The sequence below is a fragment of the Cannabis sativa genome, chromosome 5 (assembly GCF_029168945.1).
Source record: "Cannabis sativa cultivar Pink pepper isolate KNU-18-1 chromosome 5, ASM2916894v1, whole genome shotgun sequence".
Classification (NCBI taxonomy): domain Eukaryota; kingdom Viridiplantae; phylum Streptophyta; class Magnoliopsida; order Rosales; family Cannabaceae; genus Cannabis; species Cannabis sativa.
In genome coordinates, this window is record NC_083605.1 from 9,455,588 (window position 1) to 9,476,242 (window position 20,655).

At 29.2% G+C, this 20,655-nt stretch overlaps 1 protein-coding gene across 1 annotated transcript; it reads left to right on the plus strand.

Annotated features, from left to right (window-relative positions):
- Positions 1-16,473: 16,473 nt before the first annotated feature.
- LOC115716333 (uncharacterized) lies at positions 16,474-20,438 on the plus strand. Its single transcript, XM_030645100.2, has 2 exons — positions 16,474-16,900; positions 18,576-20,438. The coding sequence occupies exons 1-2, from the start codon at positions 16,808-16,810 to the stop codon at positions 20,001-20,003; spliced, it is 1,521 nt and encodes a 506-aa protein (XP_030500960.2). The 5' UTR covers positions 16,474-16,807; the 3' UTR covers positions 20,004-20,438.
- Positions 20,439-20,655: the final 217 nt, after the last annotated feature.

Genomic DNA, 20,655 nt, shown 5'->3' on the forward strand with positions numbered 1-20,655 from the left:
TCGCATCAACCATAATAGGCTTTCCCAATTGTCCAACAATTTTAAACAAAGACTTCTCCCCCCAGTACTTGAGCTCTAAATCCTCTAATTGTATCCAAATTGGCACCAGTTTTACATCTTCTTTCTTGAAGCTTGAATTCGGGTCCCATGGCTTCATAATAACCGATTTTCTATTAAAGAAAATGTAGCCCCCATTCAATACCTCATCTCTCTGCTCAACAAAATTGAATCTGATTAAGAACACACCATATGCTAATAGCTTGACTTTGTCCACTTTCTCACTCCATTTACGTTTGGCAAAGCCTTCAAGGATGTGTAATGGTGGATTGGATCCAAGGACATAACACACCAATGAAGGCTTCCAATAGTTAATCTCATCCTCGATGTCTTCTAACTCTATCTTCACCTTCCTATTCTGCTGGGAACTCTTAAATGAATTCTTTAAATTCCTCACCACAGTTGCAGATCTCAGTATAGGAGGTGTAGGGTTCATACCTTTGGATAGGTTACTGTTACATTGCTCAGTTGCCTTGAGAAAGCTCACAAAATCGCGCTGAACTTCCTCTTGTCTTTGGATTTCTCGTAGTGAACTTCGGGGAGACAGTGGTTCTTGAAATAGATACCCCTGGTTCGATCTCAAGCTCCTTCTCCCTTGGCCAATTTCACATGCTTCGTCTTCACTTCCAGTGAGTTCTAACGGCTCGACCTCAGCAGGGTCGCTCATTTGAGTCTGCAACTCCACTTGACCAACTCGATTTCCATCTTTCTTCGGTTTCTTAGGATCAGATTTCAGCTTTCCCCCCCTCTTCGACCTTGTTTTCGCCATGGCTTCAGCAGAGTGCTGCAAGAGCCTAAGCAGAGAGAGAAAACTTTTAATATAAAATCTTCTAAAATTAAACAAAAGAAACCCACAAAAACAATAATAAATGTAAATTGTCATAAAAAAATATGAATAATTACATAAAGCATCATTTTTTGTAAAATATTTACATTTTTACGTTCAAAGAATATTTTTTTTTACATTTTTACGGTTTTCTAAAAAATAACACGAAAACAACATAAAATCAACAAGAAAACTACATAAAAGTAACATGAAAATAACATCAAAATAATAACAAAAAATAACATACAGATAACAAAAAATCAACAACAAATTAACAATATTACAACATAAAAAGACCGTATTTTCTATAAATAATTTCAAAAAATTCGTAAAAATATTTAAAATTCTGTAAAATCGTAATTTTATATTTTTTTTTATTGTTTTTATGTTTTTGGGAAATAATCCCTAAAAAATAGTTAAAAGTGACAAACAAAGCCATGTTTCTATCGGGTATTTTGTTGGACTCAAATACTTTACCAGCTTTATTACAAACAACAAAGCCCGACTCTTTTTGGACACACTTTTGGGCTCTATTGTTCACTGTAGTGCGCAACACAGAAAATTGCATTGTATACCACCTTGTTTTATTTATTTTTATTTTTACCTTCATTTTCATATTCATTGAGATATACTCACTTTTATATATATGATGTTTCCATTATATCCTTTAGATTAATATAAATCATGTGCTACATTTAAGTGAAGGGGTAAGGGTATATTAGGCAACTCAATCATAAAAGTAGGTAAATTTTAATAAAATATAATATAAGGGTATTTTTGTTTAATGAATACAAAAAAGAAGTATTCCTGCACAACCCTAAACAAGCCCAACGGGCTTTGTCAGCTGTTTTCAAATGCAGAAAACATCATTGCGTTGGGCTCAGTTGTCCACTGTCATGGAAAACATTGATTTTTATTTTCTTTTCATAATTAACCAAAAAAGATTAAAATATTATAAAAATACAAACTTATAGTTTATTAAAAAATTATAAAATATTAAAATGCTCTTTTTTTCTTTTACAAGAATACAAACAGCTATTTTATATCGTTTTCACCAAATATTTATACTACGTGTCTATGTCACTTTAATATTATTTTCATATTGCTTTTATAGTTGTAGTATATTGTTCTCATGTTCTTTTGTGGGACTGTAAGAAAAATATACTAATTAAAAAATAAAAACTGTAAGAAATTTAGGGGGTTTTCAGTTTTAAAAATAAAAAACATTTTTTAAAAACTAATAAAAATAATTTTATGAAAATTGAGTAAAAAACTAAAAAAAAAATAAAAAATTATATATTGTTTTCTATTTTTAAAAATAATTTTTATTTTTTTTGTCTAACATTTTTTATTTTTTTTTATATATTTTCTCTTACATATTTGGGTCTAGAGCCGGGGTCTTGGTCTAGATTTCGGGCTCAGGTCCGAATCTAGACACCAGGTCTCGGTCTCGATTTGGGGTCCATATTCAAGATGCGGGTAGGGTTTGGGGCCGGGTCCGGAATTGGGGTGGGACTGAGTTCATATCATGGTAGAATATTGATTTTTTTTTTAGTAAAAAAATCTAAAAATAGTTTTTACAAAATATTAGCTAAACATTATTAAATTTGTAAAATGACAAAAAAATTATTTTTTATTCTCATTTTTAAAATCAAAATTCTAAAAATTTAAAAACACAGTATCTTAATGTAAACAAAAAATTGCCACACACAAGAGAGAGAGAAAGAAATGTGTCATTTTAGGCACATAACCGTCCCAATGGGCTTTAAATAAGGCCCATAGTATTGTATTATGTAGATGCAAAGCCCAAAAGGTGAGTCACGTCAAGATATAAATGTGGAGTTTGATGGTGACCATTAATGGGGCTACTGTTATGATTTAAAATAGGATAATTTACATCTATACACGTATTTTACAATTAAATTACACAAATAACTTTGCCCATTATAAAGTACCGTAATTTACCGGTTATAAGTTTGTTTTTTTCCTTTTTAACTTTTTTGCTGTTGGTTTGATTTTACTTAGCATATACATACATGTTGCATTCCTATTAATTTTTATTTCTTTTTCTTTTATCTTTCACTTGTTTCTTTCTCTCTCTAACATTATCAATTTCTATTTCGTTTCTAATTTTAAAAATAATTTTTGATTACATTATTAATTTCAAAAATATTATCATTGTCATTTACTTGTTAATGTGATTATTTTAAAACGTAAAAAGTATGTATTTTTTTCAACTTTTTCAAAATTAAAGTCACTATTTAATTGCTTACCGTATCAATTATATACTTATTAGTTACATTTCAACAATTTATAATTATAAAATTAAAATTTTTATAAACAAGTAACTAATTACTATTATGTTAATTTATAAATTAAAATATCATCAGTCTCCACTAAAAATCTTGATATCACAATATTTTTTATTGACATCGTAAACAACTGGATTTTTTTTTATCAATAAAAAAATACATATTAATAAAAGAATGAATCATTTTTATGTTATGTGGAAAAGTAACTTCATAGTTACTTCTAGCCTCTAAGTTTCACTGTCGGTATCATAAGCAACTAAATAGTTACTATTAATTATGGCGACGATGAGAAAATACATATTTTTCTTACACGTCAAAATGACCATACTGAAAAGTAGTTTTTTTTTTTCATTTAGTTAACCAAAAAGTAACCATATTTTTAAAATTATTTTTCTAACCATATCGTTGCTCATTTAAGTTAAAAAAAACATTATCGTGATTTACTCTTTAATGTGATTATTTTAAGATATGAGAACATATATATTTTTTTTATTATTTCAAAAAAAAAAAAAAAAACTATTGAGGTAGCCATGATACCAATCATATACTAATTGGTTACTATTATATTATATATTAAAGAAAACTTAATTTGTAATTAGTTTCTACTCTTTCTACAATAAAATAAATTTGAAGGTTACTCAAATGTATTTTAAATAATAAAATGTTATAATATTACATAAAAATAACTGACTTATTATTAAGATGCATACAAATAAGTTTTAGAAGAACAAAAAATGTATCTCAAATTATATACTGTTTAGTTACCATTCTACAACTTTTATTTAGTTAACAAATCAAATTTATTTTTAAAATTTAAAATACTTATATAATAATAAAAAAAATATGAGTGACTAAATGTATGTTACATAGTTTTATTTGAATATTATTATGAAGTATACTAAATAAAACTATTTCATATATATGCTTACTATTTTAAAAAAGTATAATAGCTTATTATATTATATGGCAAACTCATTAGTTTTGAAAATAAACTTTAAAGTTACCCAAATGTATTTTAAATAATAAGATAGCACAATATAACTTAAAAATAGCTATAGATTATTAAGATGTTTACAAATAAAATTTTAGAAGTAACCAAATTGTATCTCAAATTATATAATTTAAAAAAGAAGTTTTTTTTTTTTTAACATAAAAGTAACTAATTAGTTTCTTGTCAGCATTATAAGTAACCAAAAGGTTACTTTTGAAAACCCGGGAAAATAATAAAAAAAACGGAATTTGGGATTAATTTCGTTTCAGGTATATTATTTTAAAATTAAGGTATTTTTTAATGACGTGGCAAGGTATTATTATAATTGAGATTTATTAAGGTATTTTTGTAAATAATTTATATTTTAAGTATATTATTGAAAAAATCCCTTTAAAATAAGACTTGAAATTTCATGCAACTATGACCGTTGCTTGCATTTATCCTAATAACAGGATGCCAATGTAAAAATAATGTGATAGATAGTGCAATAATAAAAGAACATATATAGATTAATAATAATATAAATATTGAAATGTATTAAAAGCTTTTAGATGAACTGCCACCTACTTGATAGCTCAAACATGTGGTGTGCTGGTATAGCTTTTGGCTTGTAGGACCATAGACCACACCTAAAGCCACCCCATTAGGGGGTCTGCTTCTAAAATATCCAGTGGTTGCACCTCTTTCTGGACCCCACCCCCTTCACCTTTTTATATATTATTTCTTAAAAAGAAAAAAAAAATATATTAGGTCTTCTTTTTTATCATAATTCCCAACTTTGTTAGCTCATCATTCTTTGAAACTCTATGTAAAAGTTGAAAAGGTAAAATGTAAAATATATAATATATATGAAAATATCCAATAAGAATTTACCTATGTTGACCATTCACCTTTTTCTTCTCTTTCTTTTCCTTTTCTATGTGCTCACATCACATATAGAAAAGTTATTTTTATTTATTATTATTTATTTCTAGATTAAATATTTATTTCACTAATTCATTAAATCACCAAAAAAAAAAAGAATCCATGAGAATCATGCTTAACTACTAAGAAAATATGTGGAATTCAAAGAAATGCATGTATTAGACTTTTGTTCTTATTTATACTAACAAGAATAAATAATTATATGGTCACATGATTAGAATCAAAACAAATCTATCAACATGTTTAAATTAACAACTTTCTAAATGACCCTTTTAAAACAATGAATTAAAAAAAAGGAAAGTGAACAATCATGGTTTAGAACTGTGTAGTGTAATCCAATTTGTACTGAAATTATTATGCAATTGAAATTAATTAAAGAAGAAAAAGGTAAGAACTATGTTATATTTATTTATTTATATAAGAAAAGTAAAAGTTTTTATAACTCATAAGATGATATATAGATTACTAAAAAGTGACTTTTGAAAGGTTAAAAGTTAAGAGTTAATGGAAAGCAACCTTTTTGAGAGAGTGAGAGAAAGGTAATGAAAAAAAGAGTAATGAGGCCAAAGAAGAAGAGGTTGGAAAATCATTATCACAAAACCAAAAGGATAATTGGCTCAAAAAGAACCAACCGTGCAAGTTTTGTTTGTGTGAGAAAAAATAATAATTAGAAAAACATAAATAAATAAATAAATAATTATTAATTTTTTTAAAAAAAAAAATTAAAAAACAAAAAAAGAGAGTGTCGCTGTCGCACGCACGAGGGGTGCGCACAAAAAACCATCGAAATGCAAAGTGGATGTGGATCTAGCACACGTGCACACCATTGACGAATGAGAACACGGCAAATTTTATTTATTATTATTTTTATTATAAAAAGTTATGTATTTTGACTGAAATACCCCTGCAGTAACTTTTAATTCACATATCACAAAATTTATTGAAATAATTAAATAATTAAATAAAATACTAATTTTTGTAAAATTTTTCTAATTTTATATTTTAAGTATTTTTTTTAATATTTTTATGATATTATATGAAAATATAAGAAAATAAAAAAAATATATGAAAGTAACACGAAACAACATTAAAATAATAACAAAATAACAGAAAAATAATATAAAATTAACAACAAAATAATAATAGTACGTTATAAAAAAAACCGTATTTTATGTAATTAAAGTCTAAAAAAACTATAAAAATGTTAAAAATTCAGTACAAACCGTATTTTGTAATTTTTTTTTTGTTATTTTTAGAGTAATTTGCGGCATAAATACCTAAGTTTTATGCCGAATAGCAGATAAATACCTAAGTCGTATTTTTGGCGGTAAAAATACCTTCCGTCACTAGTGTGGAACTTCCGTAGGTACCTGGCCGTTATGTGCCAGGTTAGAGTCCACGTGTCATTCTTTGATTAGTGCACGTCATTTAATTTATATATTTTATTTAAAAAATTAATTTAAACATTTAAAAAGTATTTTAATATTAAAAAAATCATTAAAAATGTAAAAATTATATTACAATTAAACATAATTTATTAAAAAAACTAAATTACATACTTAAAATAAAATTAAACACATTTAGTATACATTCAAATTCATCCATTGCTCCTGAACCCAGAAAATTTCTAACCCCAATTCAAATTCATCCATTATTCTTCCCCAAATTTTTTTTACTCAGATCTACCTGTAGCAACATCAAATGCGGTCAAAAACCTCATCACTCACCAACATCTATCTAGCAAAATCAAATTGACAACAAAAATCGAACCACCAAGAAAACCCAGAAAAACTTGAGTAATAATAAAAAAAAAACCCAGAAAATACTTTTGACAATGAACAATTATACATTACTGTAAGTACAAACCTAACCCGGAAATTTGTTAAATCACTCCTCATGCCATTAGTGTTGGGTTTTATGCCCTAAATAAAACTCATTTCAATATAATCAGATTTACTTACTAATATAGATCAGAAATAACATTTAATGTTGCATGGTTCACATGATTTATTTCATGATTATATGTACATAATGTATAAATTCATCTGAAACCCTTTTCACATACTTGATCCTGTTTATTGTGCCGTCAATACATTGGAAAGTAAACATGACTATGTGAATAAAGTTTCCTAGATTTATCAGACATAGGGTTTTACTGATATGATAATCTACAACAGAGTTTACTTGCATTTGGAGAAGTGCTATGTTCTTTCCAGAGCATTGGTTAAAGTAAAGCTCAGGTTGGATGCATGGAGTATGCATCAGAAGGGACCGATATTGAACTTTGACTTAGATTTATTAAACTTACCGTAATATCTATTCAGGTCAATATCGCCTAGTTGATCCTAGATCAAATGATCTTAATCCTGATATGATTAGGCTCAATCTTGAAAGGCTATTCGTGTTCTTTGATTTGTTAGTTAAGCCTACTTTTAGGTCAGGGTGATACGTACATTTTGGGAACACGGTAGTGCAATTGAGTGGGAGCGCTATCATAAACATGGAATCTATAGCTTCTATCTGGCGAATAGTAAGCAAAGGATGATCTCCTTCGAGCTTGACCAAACGAACATAAATGGTGGAGTACTCATTTCACATAAGCTGAAATATCATTTATACGGGGTCAAGTGTTTTAAGGATAAAATACATTGTAGGGTGTAACGGTAATCTAATCCCTTTACAGTGTAGATCATTCATATAGAGGATCATTGATCACATAAGGATTATAACAATGGATAACTAATGATGTGTCTATATGGTGGAACATATAGAGCATTCTATATACTGAGAGTGCAATTCTAAGTTCTATGCGTGGATTCAACGAAGAATTAATAAGTTAGTGAATTTTAGTGCTAAATTCTTGATCTACTTATTGGAAGCTCGGTTATATAGACCCATGGTCCCCCCACTAGTTGAGATAATATTGCTTGTAAGACTCATATAATTGGTTTTGATTAATCAATTATAATTCTCAAATTAGACTATGTCTATTTGTGAAATTTTCACTAAGTAAGGGCGAAATTGTAAAGAAAGAGTTTATAGGGGCATATTTGTTAATTATGATACTTTGTATGGTTCAATTAATAAATATGATAAATGACAATATTATTTAATAATTATTTATAGTTATTAAATAGTTAGAATTGGCATTTAAATGGTTGAATTAGAAAATTGGCGTTTTTGAGAAAATCAGATGCAGAAAAGATAAAACTGCAAAATTGCAAAAGTGAGGCCCAAATCCACCTTGCATGGCCGGCCACTTTTGTAGGGTTTTTCCCTCTGATATTTTCATTATTTTAATGCCAAATAATTCAAACCTAACCCTAGTGGAATGCTATAAATAGATAGTGAAGGCTTCAGGAAATTTACACTTAAATTTTCTATTTTTCCTTCAGAGAAAAACCTGAGCCTTTCTCTCTCCCTATCTTTAGCTGCCACTTCTTCTTTCTCTTCCCTCTTGAATTTCGAAATTCTTAGTGTATGAGTAGTGCCCACACACAGCAAGTGATACCTCAATCATAGTGAGGAAGATCGTGAAGAAAGACTTTCAGCAAGAAGGAGGTTTCAGCATCAAAGATTCAGAGAAAGAGATCCAGGTTCAGATATTGATAATGCTCTGCTACAGAAAGGAATCAAGGGCTAGATATCTGAACGGAATGAGTCACATTATTCCGCTGCACCCAATGTAAGGTTTCCTAAACTTTATATGTGTTTATTTCATCATTTTAGAAAGTTCATATTTAGGATGTTAATAAACATACTTGTGAGTAGATCTAAGATCCTGGAAAAATAAATTCCAACAATTAGTCTATGAATATCATTATCCTACGATAACTAATCTCATGCATCTTATTGGGGATGTATCATTAATGTGTTCACTCTGTGGTAAACCTAAAACAGAGATTAGTCGTAGAAAACCAACATAAAAATTGCAAGGTTCAAAGAGTAATTTCAGAACAATCTTTATACACTATAGTGAGGTTGATACCCATATTTAGATTCAAGAAAATATCAACCTTAGACAAGATATTAAAACCAAAATTGCAAAAAAGAAAGAAACTTAGTGCCTGTTCAACAATTAATCTTCTGGAAGAATCCTTACAGATTATCTTTCTCAACAGATCCTTAGCCGATGGAGAAACTGACCGGAAAATCCTCGTCGGAAACCTCAAGTTTCCCCTCAAAACAGACTGGAAAATCTCGTTGTACTCTCTGCCCAAAAGAACCTCCGGCGCCACATAATACGGTGTACCCACCACCCATTCGACCAAGCCATCCTCGTTAAGCCACTCAGTAGAGCCGAAATCAGCGAGCTTGAGGTTCCCTCTGGAGTCGAGCAGAACGTTCTCCGGCTTAAGTTCTCTGTGAAAAATGGGGAAAATAAATTAGGATTTTTGATAGAGAAATGGGATAGAGATGTAGACAAGATTACTGGTTTTCAGCAAGAAGAAAAGGGCAGGAAGAAGAAGAGGACAATGAAGGGGACGAAGAAGAAAAGGGCAAGATTACTGGTGTTTTGTGAATTAGTTTTAGGTTTTGAGTTTTAATTAATGATTTATTTTATTTTAATTTAATTAAAATACAAATATGAATATTAAATATTTATTATTTTATTTTATTTTAAAACTATTTTTATTTTATTTTTAATTTTTAAATTGATTTACAAATAAAATTTTAAAATTAAATGACGTGGACTAATCAAAGAATGACACGTGGATACTAACTTGGCACATAACGTCCAGGTACCTACGGAAGTTCCACACCAGTGACGGAAGGTATTTTTACCGCCAAAAATACGACTTACGTATTTATCTGCTACTCGACATAAAACTTAGGTATTTATGCTGCAAACTACTCTTATTTTTATGTTTGATTTAATTATGTCAAAGTTATTCTCTATCTATATAGTCTCTACTTAATGTTTTTTAAAAAAGTAAAATAAAATAAAATATTAGAGAAGAAAACTCTCATTTTGAATATAATTAAATAGCAGTCAAAATGCCTTAGTGTTATTAGGTCATTAAGTTGTTACAAAGTATGAGAGGTTATATGTATACACAAGGTATAGGCTCAATAAGGAAGTGGGCTAAATGAGAATGGGCCAAAATATTAATTCTAATACCCCCTTTTTGAGATGAATTGTATAAATTTTTCAGGTTCATCTTGGTTACAAGTGTATGGAAATAAGTAGGAAATAGAAGTTTGTGAAAATATCGACAATGTTGTTTTTGGTGCTGACATGAATTAACTTTAGTGTGCTTTCTTGGATCTTCTCTCAGACAACACGACAATCCATCTCTATCTGCTTAGGATCGATACAACAACACCGTGATGTCATGAATTCTTCAATTTGTGTCTCGTGAAATTGGTGCAAGCATCATGTTCAAAACTCCTACTCTGATACCATGTCAGAGAGGGAAACTCTCATTTTGAATATAAACGACAGTCAAAATGCCTTATTATTATTAGGTCATTAAGTTCTTACAAAGCAAGAGAGGCTTTATGTATACACAAGGTATAGGCCCAATAAGGAAGTGAGCTGAAAGAGAATGAGCCAAAATATTAACTCTAATATAAAATAAACTAGTATCAATGAAACGTTATTTGATGATATTTTATTTTTGTAACAGATGATATAATGAGAAAATTTAAAAATGATAATGTAAGCGTTTTTTTTCTTTTCTTTCTCATGTAATATATATAATAAATATTTGTACGTTATCAGTCAAGAGTCTCATGACAAGTTTATACGTTTGTTCATCCTAAAAAAAGAAAGAAGAAGACAAATTTGTATATTTTAACAAGTATTTTTTTTTTCTTAATTGATAAAAGTTAAGAGTGAAAAAAGAAAAAATAAAAAACAAGTGCATGCAGCACATTGATTTATGTTTTTGTTTGGTGAGGAAATATAGTTAAATCAAGTTTTTATTTTCATTCCTTTCTAAAAATAATTACGTAGTAAGAAGTCGTTTTCAAATATCTAATATACAGATTTGTTCTTTAAAGGAATATTTAGAGAAAAGAATAAGATCCAAAAATTGAAATAATATGTTTGATTACATTTTGGTTAAAAAGAGTAAATTGGTGAATAAATTTATATCTGCCCATCATCATAGATACATATCTACCAAATTGTCTCCATTCTTATAAGTTTACGTATGCCAAGTACTCTCATAATAATAATTGCAAATAACTAAAATATGTGCTAAATTATGATGACCATCCCCGTAGGTGATATAAATGTTTTATATATGAAATTTTTAAACTATGTTCATAAAATTCAACTACTAAAATATGGTAGTATTAAAATATGTGCTAAATTTAGTACAAAATATAATATAAGTTAAATTTTATACCACAATATATATACGACTTTTTTATTTATTATTTTACTACACATTAATATAATTAATAATTTTTTATATTTTTATGAGTTAAATTTTCTATTTAAGCTTACATTAATTTTTTTTTTAGTTTTATCAAAATTTAGGTTGATTGGTTTTTTTTTATTGTGTTAATATATAGCCCAATTATTAGTGATTGTGGACTTTTTAGTTAACTGAAAGACTTTGACGAGCAGACCTACTCCAACTAAGATTATATATCTAACTCTCTTCTCTAACTCTATAGATATATATTATCTTATTACAGTTGTATACTTTTGATAATCAGATAGAAATTAAAAATGCTTCTGATTTAGAGATCTAGAAATGAAGACTTAGTTGATAGTATTGTGCTATCAAATTAAGGTAATTGCTATGGAGTAATCAGGAATATATCCCTAATTCTTATACATTATTATTGTGTTCTATATTATATACAAATTGTATCTTGGGTTATTTAATTTTCTAATATGTGGAATCAGATTGCTAATTGTATATGATTTAGGACCTATAATTTATATAACAATTGATATTGTATCTAATTACATATTACTTTTGTAATTATTATATGTTAAAATTTTTCAATTTTTAATCTTAAACTATAGGAGTTTTATTCTTCATGAAATTCTCTTTCTTTTGATATATTATTTGCATAAAATTGTTGATTATTTAATTTGTGAGAATTTTAAGTTTAAAGTTTAAAGTTTTGTGTGAGATTATATTATGACATTTATTTTGAGTTTTTTAATTTTACTGATTATAAACTAAAATTAATTGTGCATATATCATTAACTATTACTGTACAATGTTTCTACATATTTAATTTTAAAATTGGATGAGATATATATTATAATCCGTTTAAACTTTGTTTTTTCAATTTCGGATTTCATGATCAATTAGATCAACTCTATAAGTTTAAGCATTTTACACAAAAGTGATCGCATAAGTCTCTTTGAAATTTCATTCCGACCAAAACCCATGATCTTATACATATTTTTGTTGAAAGGATGATCCTATACATATTGTCTCATCACAATTGTATATTTTTATAAGCAAATAGAAATTAAAACTACTTTTGATTTAGACAACTAGGAAGAAAGACTTAATTGATAGTATTGCACTATCAAATTAAGATTATTGATATGAATCAATTAATTATGTATCCCTAACTCTTATATATATTAATATTGTATTCTAGATTATATATAAATTATATTTTAGGTTATTTCATCTTCTAACACTATCTATATATTTAATAAAGTTTTTATATACTTTTAATAAAAATATAATATTTTTATTGATTTTTTTAGAACTTTCTGTTAAAATAAAATTTATTTAAATCTTAGTATATTGTAAAATTTTGGCTAAATATTATATTGACTCATTTTCTGAATCAAATGTATCACAAAATTTACACTTAAAGATGGTCAGACCCTCTGATGTAAAACTTGTGCTATATTTAACACACAAAAAAACTTTATAATATATTTGCATTAATTTTTAACATTGTACTCTAATATATAATTGCAAAACTTGATACAAAATTTAATGTTAAATTAATATTTTATTAAAATATAAAAATATAATAATTTATCATTAATTTTATCATTTTTTATTACATAAAACAATAAAAAAAATTAATGTAAAAAATTTATAATTCAATGAAAGAACTATAAATTGAATAGTAATTAAGATAAACTATAAATTTATTCATTCAAAAATATCATAAAAATAGTATATTTATATTGTAATACAAATTTTACTTCATTAAATTTAGATAAACTTTTAGCACTCTATTAACACACTTTTTACAGATCGATGAGCAATACTTTAACCACAGATCACTAACAATGGAAATGCTCTAACGTTAGATGTTAATTATTTATAGCAATAGTGGTCTCTATTGTCTAATAATACTTATAATATAAATTTTAAAATTTTTTAACAATTTTAAATAATAATTATTAATTAAAATATCTGCATGTAAGATTCAATAATATGATAGTGATGTTGGACAGTGTCTGGATTTTTACACTTGGTATCTTTTTTTGTCATTTTTTTACATTTTTATCTTTATTCGGTTATTTAAATATTTTTTTAAAAAATATTTTTCAATATTATATTTAAAAAGTTTGATAATTACACAAATACCTATGCATGCTTATGTCATAGGTTTTCTCCAATATTACACTCCATCTCTTCCACCTTCTTCTCTTTCATCTCCAATATTACATTCCATCTCTTCCACCTTCTTCTCTTTCATTCATTTTTTTTTTAATTTTTCTTTTATTTTCTGTTAGTTTTTTTTTTTTTTCCATAACCCACTATCATCCCATGTGAAGCCCTAACTCACGGATTTCAAACTCCCATCTATGCTACGATCCTAAAATGGGTTTGAAAGACATTGCAAAGAAGAGAATGGGTGATGCTGCAGAGCCATCTGGTTCTAAAAAAAGATTTTTCCAGCTAAGATTGAATCTTGTAAGGCAAAGAGAACCAAATCTTCGAGATTTGTCAAGGATGTAAGTTGGGTTGTTTTTTGATTTTTTTTTTAGTTTTTTTCTTGTTGTTTTGTTTTTCGTTTGCTGTTTTGTGTTTCAATTTTTTTTCTCCATAACGTTTTAGGTTCTCTCCGATTTTGACTTCGAGGATGAAGTTTCTGATTTGGAAGTGAAGCCTAAAGTTAAACCCAAGAGTTGTTTACCTTGAATTTTTTTTATTTTTTTAAGTTGAAATTTTTAATCAACCGTTATTTTTTATTTTATTTTTGTTCTCATTTTTGTTTTCTTAGTTTTTCTTTTGGTTTTGTTACTGCTATTAAATAGTTTTTAGCATCATTTAACCAAACTACACTATTTTTCTTTTTGTCAGTTTGAGTTTTCTTATTAGTTATTTTTAAGTTTTAAATGTATTTTTTTAGGGATTATTGTTGTTTTTGTTCTCATTTTTTGTACGAAGGTTTTAAGTTTTCATAACATTTTCTCTTTATTTTTAATTCGTTGTTTGATTGTTATTTTAGTGTTCTATTGGCCTTTTCTAAACGTTGTTTTAATGTTTAGTTTTAGTAGTTTTAGTGTTGTTTAATTTTATTTCACAGTGAACAATTTTTTTAGTAATTTCATGTTTTGCAGATTGTTGTTAATATGTTTTTTCCCAATTGTTCATCTTTTAGGCTGTTTATGTCTGGGTGTTTTTAAAATGTTGTTTTGTGGTTGCTTTCTGATTTTTTTTCTGAAAGCTTAGATGATGTTTGTTTTTTCATATTTTATTACCTTCAATTCTTTCTCTGATTCAATCATGGGTGAGTTTCAATGATTTCCAGATCTCCTTCTATTTGATTTTTCATCTCTGAACGTGATTTGCTTTTTTGACTGAATGTTGTTTTTGAGTTTTTTTGTACAACAATGGAGGTTGGATGATTTTTTTTTCTTTCTGTTTTTGTATTTGGATTTTCGGGATTTAAATTGTTTTCCCTTGAGATCTACATTTTTCTTAGATCTGATTTTCCTGGTTTTGGAAGGAAAATGGTTGAGAATGGGTTGGGGGATTCGTCCGCCGGGTCACGAAGAAGATGGAGGGTTCCATTTTCCTTGGATGGTATTTTTGTAATTTAACAACTTTTAGTTTCTATTTTTGTTTATTTCCCTTTTTGGGGTCATAAATGTAAACTTGTTCCATTTTTAATTTATTATAGAAAAAATCCTTTTTTTTTTTTTTTTTTTTTTTTTAAATGGGACATAGTGCCTTTTAAGTATATCTATCATCACATTTAAAAAAGAAATTAAAATTTTCCTCCAATGCACCTTTACCTATTACTACCTATTAGTATTACTTATTAATTCACTAATTAGTCATTAAACTCAGTTTCTTTTCCTTTTAATGAACATACATCCATCATGGTCATCTTCTTCTTCTTTTATTTTTGTACATTTATATATATTTAAAAATAAATTTGTCCCAACATGAATTATCATTAACAACCAAAATTATTTGTATATATTTTATTCTTTTATTTATTCAAATATAAATTCTAATATACAACATAAATAAATCTCGACTCTCTTAGCTGTAATTAGAAATTAAATATGGTATTTGGATTGTATGGGCTGAAAATAAATAAATAATTAGTGATTACAAAAGGTGGGGATGGAATGGGATTAAAAAAACCCACAAAATTTATGATATATATTGTCGACGGTCATAATTGTTTGGTGTATAATTACTATTCTAACCTTGTAGGACCCAACCAAACAAATACGATCACGAGGGTCACGCTTGGGATATAAAAAAAGTATATTTATCAGAACATTATATCAAATTTATTTATTGTATGTAAAGAACATGATCACGAGAATCATACACCATTGCCGGTTCATAGGTTTTGGCATTAAAAGCCACCAGCCTTTAATTTCTCTACTCATTTTTTAAAAATTGAACATCTGCTCAAAAAAATTTTTTAAAATAAAATTTAATAATAATTCGATCTAGAGATATTACGATAAATCTAATTACATATTCTATATATATTAGTGTTAGAAATTGTAAAAAATTTAGTTCAGAATTCTATTTATACAATTTTAAAAAATATAAAATTATTGTATCATTTACTTTTTTAATTAATAACTTTTGTAAAAACACATTAAATGGTATTTATTTTTTTCATATCATTTCATATTAGTGGCATTAAATGTAAATCTCCACTAACATTAGGGGTAATTATGTCAACTTAACCAAATTTACAGCCATTACATTTTGTTATTATTAGGTGTCCAACATATTTAAAAAAAAAGTCTTCAGCTGTGTAATTTATTTATTATTTATTATTTTTTTTTAAAAAAAAATTAATAATTGAAATTGGAAAGCAATATAAATAAAATTAAGAAGGCTAACAATGAAGTTATAATTAGTGGGTCCCATCTATCCTTTGAAGATGACGCGGCAATATTTTGTTGTGAAGAAAAGAAAAGTAGAAACCGTAGCATAAAGACTGGAGGAGAGAGAAAGGTTGGTTAAGACTTAATAGAGAGAAAAAGAAAGAAAGAGAGAGAGTTTTAGTTTGGGTTTCACACACTTTTCTAATCTAAAAAAAATATGCTAAAAGATATATAGTATGAAGAGAAAGAACTATAGCTAAAAAAGAAGGCTACCTCAGATTCATTCATACTTTCCGACCAAATTCCATACCCGATTATGTTTTCCGATTCTCACCGTTAATCTCACTCCTTCTCGGCTTCTTAAGCCGGAACCAATAACGCTGTAAAGGAGGCCTTAATTCTTCTTCTTCTTGGATCAGAATCGGAATCGGAATCGAAATATGAGAAGTATTAACAATAGCGTTGAAACTATTAACGCCGCTGCTACTGCTATTGTCTCGGCCGAGAGTCGAACTCAACCTACCTCCGTTCCTGTAACTCTCTTTCTCTTTTACCTCTGAGTTTTGTTTGTGTTATGTGTATGCGTAAATCTATATGTATGTATAAATATATATGTGTGTATGAGTATGTGCCTGTAGCTTATACGTATGCGTATGTATTGGATTTCTATATGGATTTTGCGTTCTGTTTTTACTGAATTAAAAGTAGGATCTTCACTTTTGTGTTCTTCGTTAACTTGCATCACTTGAAGAGTTATTTTTTTCGATCGTTTCTGGGATTTTTCGGGTGGGGAATTGAGTTCTAAAAGCATATATATTGTTCTGGGGAATATGTTAATTTTTTTTAAAAAAATGTTTTTGTACTGGGTTTTGTTGCTTGGAATCAGAGGAGAAACAATTTTATTAAGGCTTGAAAATTTGATTAGTAATTCAACGAGGCTCTATTTTTGGATCCTTAGTTTTCAATTAAGATTTTCATACGTATAGCAATAGCATACAAGATTTAACATTTTCCCACTCAATTCTAATTAGTTTAATTGAGATTTCTTTTTGCAACCGAACACAAAATTCCTATTTAACAAATTGTCAAATTGACTCATTTCTGAGGCCAATTTCCTATTATTATTTTTTTTCTGATTTGTCTTCACCGGAGTATCACTTAAAGTAATTGTCTTAGAGTTGATCTAAATTTTATTCGTATTCTGGTTGTGTCTACCTAGAGATAAATTTTTAAATAGTTCGTGTGAGACTAAATTTGGGTGCAGTTACACCTAAGCATATGGGTTTTGGGGTGGTCTATTCTACATTATTTAGATGTGGAGAGGAACTTGTTTATGACAAATTTGGAACTTGGGTTGAAGGTAATTAAATGTGTTGGCATAATTTAAGAAGCTAATTGGTCACATGATATGTTGTTCTCCTAATCCCCCAGCCTTATCTTGTCCTTGGGGACCTTAGTCAAATAGGGTATGCTCTGCACCTGGTGGTCCTTTTCGGATGGGGTAACATGATAAATCCAGCCTACAAACATTTTTAGGATTATTCACTTTCACTTCCGATAACCATTAACTTTCAGCAAAATTTTCACATGTCATGTTCAAGAAGCAGGGTGCATATGATATAAATCCCTTTGTTATATTGACCCAAAACAATTATGATGCTTGGAATTAGCTTTATGGTACAGTGACCTACCTCCATGTCAATTGCCATATATTCACGTGGAAACATGACATTTATATCCAGTGCAAACTTGATTTGTTTTCGTAACTTATTAATCTTCCTAATATTCTGACTTATTTTCTCCTAAGAACTTTATGGTTAAATCTCTTTTCTTTTTTGTTCAAGACATTTATTTGTTTTATTTTTGTTGCACTGCTTCTAAAATTATCTGCAAACACTTGAGATATAATTTCTCTAAACTCTCTTTTCTCTGGTAAGGGCTACGTGAAGGTGGCAATAACTTGACCAATTGGTATAGCCTGTACTCAAAAATTTGATTATAAAGTTATCTTGGGTTGCTGTTTGTATAAGTAATTTATAAAGCGATTAACATGGTGATTGTTTTTAATTCTTGCTTGCCAAAGTAATGCACCTGATATCTTCTATTGCCTTCTATAGAATGCTTGCCATGTTCCCAACAATGTATAAGAACCAGATTTTCGCTATAGGTTCTCATGAATGGCGTTCTTTTTTCATTGTTTGGCTGCAGAAAAGAAGATGGGGAAGTTGCTGGAGTCTATATTGGTGTTTTGGATCACATAAAAACAGCAAGCGAATTGGTCATGCTGTTCTTGTTCCCGAACCAGTGTTACCAGGTGCTGCAGTCCCTGCGGCTGAGCACCACCAAGCCTCCTCATCAGCCATTATTCTACCCTTTATTGCTCCTCCTTCTTCTCCGGCATCTTTCCTCCAATCGGATCCTCCTTCTGCTACACAATCCCCAGCTGGATTGTTGTCCCTCACTTCACTATCCATGAATTCGTACTCTCCGGGTGGCCCTGCATCCATCTTTGCCATAGGTCCATATGCCTATGAGACTCAGTTAGTCTCACCACCTGTATTCTCGACCTTTCCTACTGAACCATCTACTGCTCCGTACACTCCTCCACCTGAGTCTGTTCAACTGACCACCCCTTCATCCCCTGAAGTGCCATTTGCTCAACTTTTGACATCTTCACTTGACCGAAGCCGAAGAAACAATGGCACAAATCAGAAATTTTCACTATCTCATTGTGAGTTTCAGCCTTATCAACAGTATCCAGGAAGCCCAGGTGGCCATCTCATTTCCCCAGGCTCAGCGGTCTCAAATTCTGGAACATCATCTCCTTTCCCTGATAGACACCCTATGCTTGGATTCCGTACAGGGGAAGCTCCAAGGATCCTGGGCTATGAACATTTTACCACCCGGAAGTGGGGTTCAAGGTTGGGTTCAGGGTCTTTAACGCCAGATGGTGTGGGGCTGGGTTCAAGGCTGGGATCCGGGTGTTTGACCCCAGATGGCAATGGTCTAGGTTCCAGGCTTGGCTCTGGGTCCATGACCCCAAATGGTGCTGGGCTTGACTCAAGAATGGGCTCTGGATGTCAGACACCTGATGGGACTTTGATGGCTGTTTGTGCTGATAATTTTGTTCTGGAGAACCAGATATCTGAAGTGGCATCCCTGGCCAACTCAGATAACGGGTGTCAGACCGACGGGTGTGTAGTTGACCATAGGGTGTCGTTTGAGTTAACTGGTGAAGATGTTGCACGTTGCCTTGCAAATAAGTCTGCATCATTGAATAGCAGAACTGCATCAGAGTCTTTGGTTGATATATTACCAGCAGAATGCCCCACCAACAAAGATGGTGTGTCGATAGATACCGATAACAATAATATTTCATATGAATCATGTGTTAAGGAAACTTCCAATGAAAGCTCTGAACATGATTGTCGAGGAGAAGATCAAAGCTATCAGAAGCATCGATCAATCACTCTCGGGTCAATAAAAGAATTCAACTTTGACAACACAAAAGCAGATGCCTCAGTTAAACCAACCATTGGCTCTGAGTGGTGGGCTAATGAGAAAGTTGCTGGTAAGGAACCAAAGCCTGGCAACAGTTGGAGTTTCTTTCCAATTCTGCAACCTGGGGTCAGTTGACACTAACTTTTACTGTTGCATTTATATCTTCCCATACTCCTCTGCTAAGACTTTCCAAATGGTTTTCCTAAAATGGAAAATCTACTAACCCTTCTGTTTAAATCTAGAATTACATTTTTGAGGATTAAGGTTGATAAAAAGAAAAAGAAAACTTGGGATACATTCTTGATGAATAGATGGACCTTAGTGGTGAAAGAGAACAGTTTATGAATGTTTGATGACCCCAAGACACAATGCAGAAAGGGGATATTAGTTTGTAGAATTGCTAGTGTGAGTAGTAGTGCTCTTAAGATTCTAGAGATTAACGCATTCTTTATATATTGTTATACAAGAGATAGTGTTTCAAGTATAGTGTTTTCATGTGTATTAGCTTTCTTGTAATGTGTACAAATTTTTAAATAAAAAAAGAAAAAAAATTCATAATTTTCTCATAAATTAGACTCTTACTATGATATAAGTATAAATATAAGCATTGCTATGACTAATTGTTCTTAGTTATGAATGGCGCCCAAAACCACTTTTGTACTCTTTAACAGTTTTTTATAATAATTGTTCAACTTAAGTTGAAAAATACTCATTTTATTAATCAATTAATCAAATTTACTTCTAATTTTATATTTATTTGAAACATATCTCTTTTTATATGTATTGT

Excerpts from the sequence above, each read along its gene's own strand:
- LOC115716333 (XM_030645100.2), top strand. The coding sequence starts at position 16,808 with ATGAGAAGTATTAACAATAGCGTTGAAACTATTAACGCCGCTGCTACT. Across the intron at positions 16,901-18,575 it reads CTCAACCTACCTCCGTTCCT|AAAAGAAGATGGGGAAGTTG; the intron begins GTAACTCTCTTT and ends GTTTGGCTGCAG.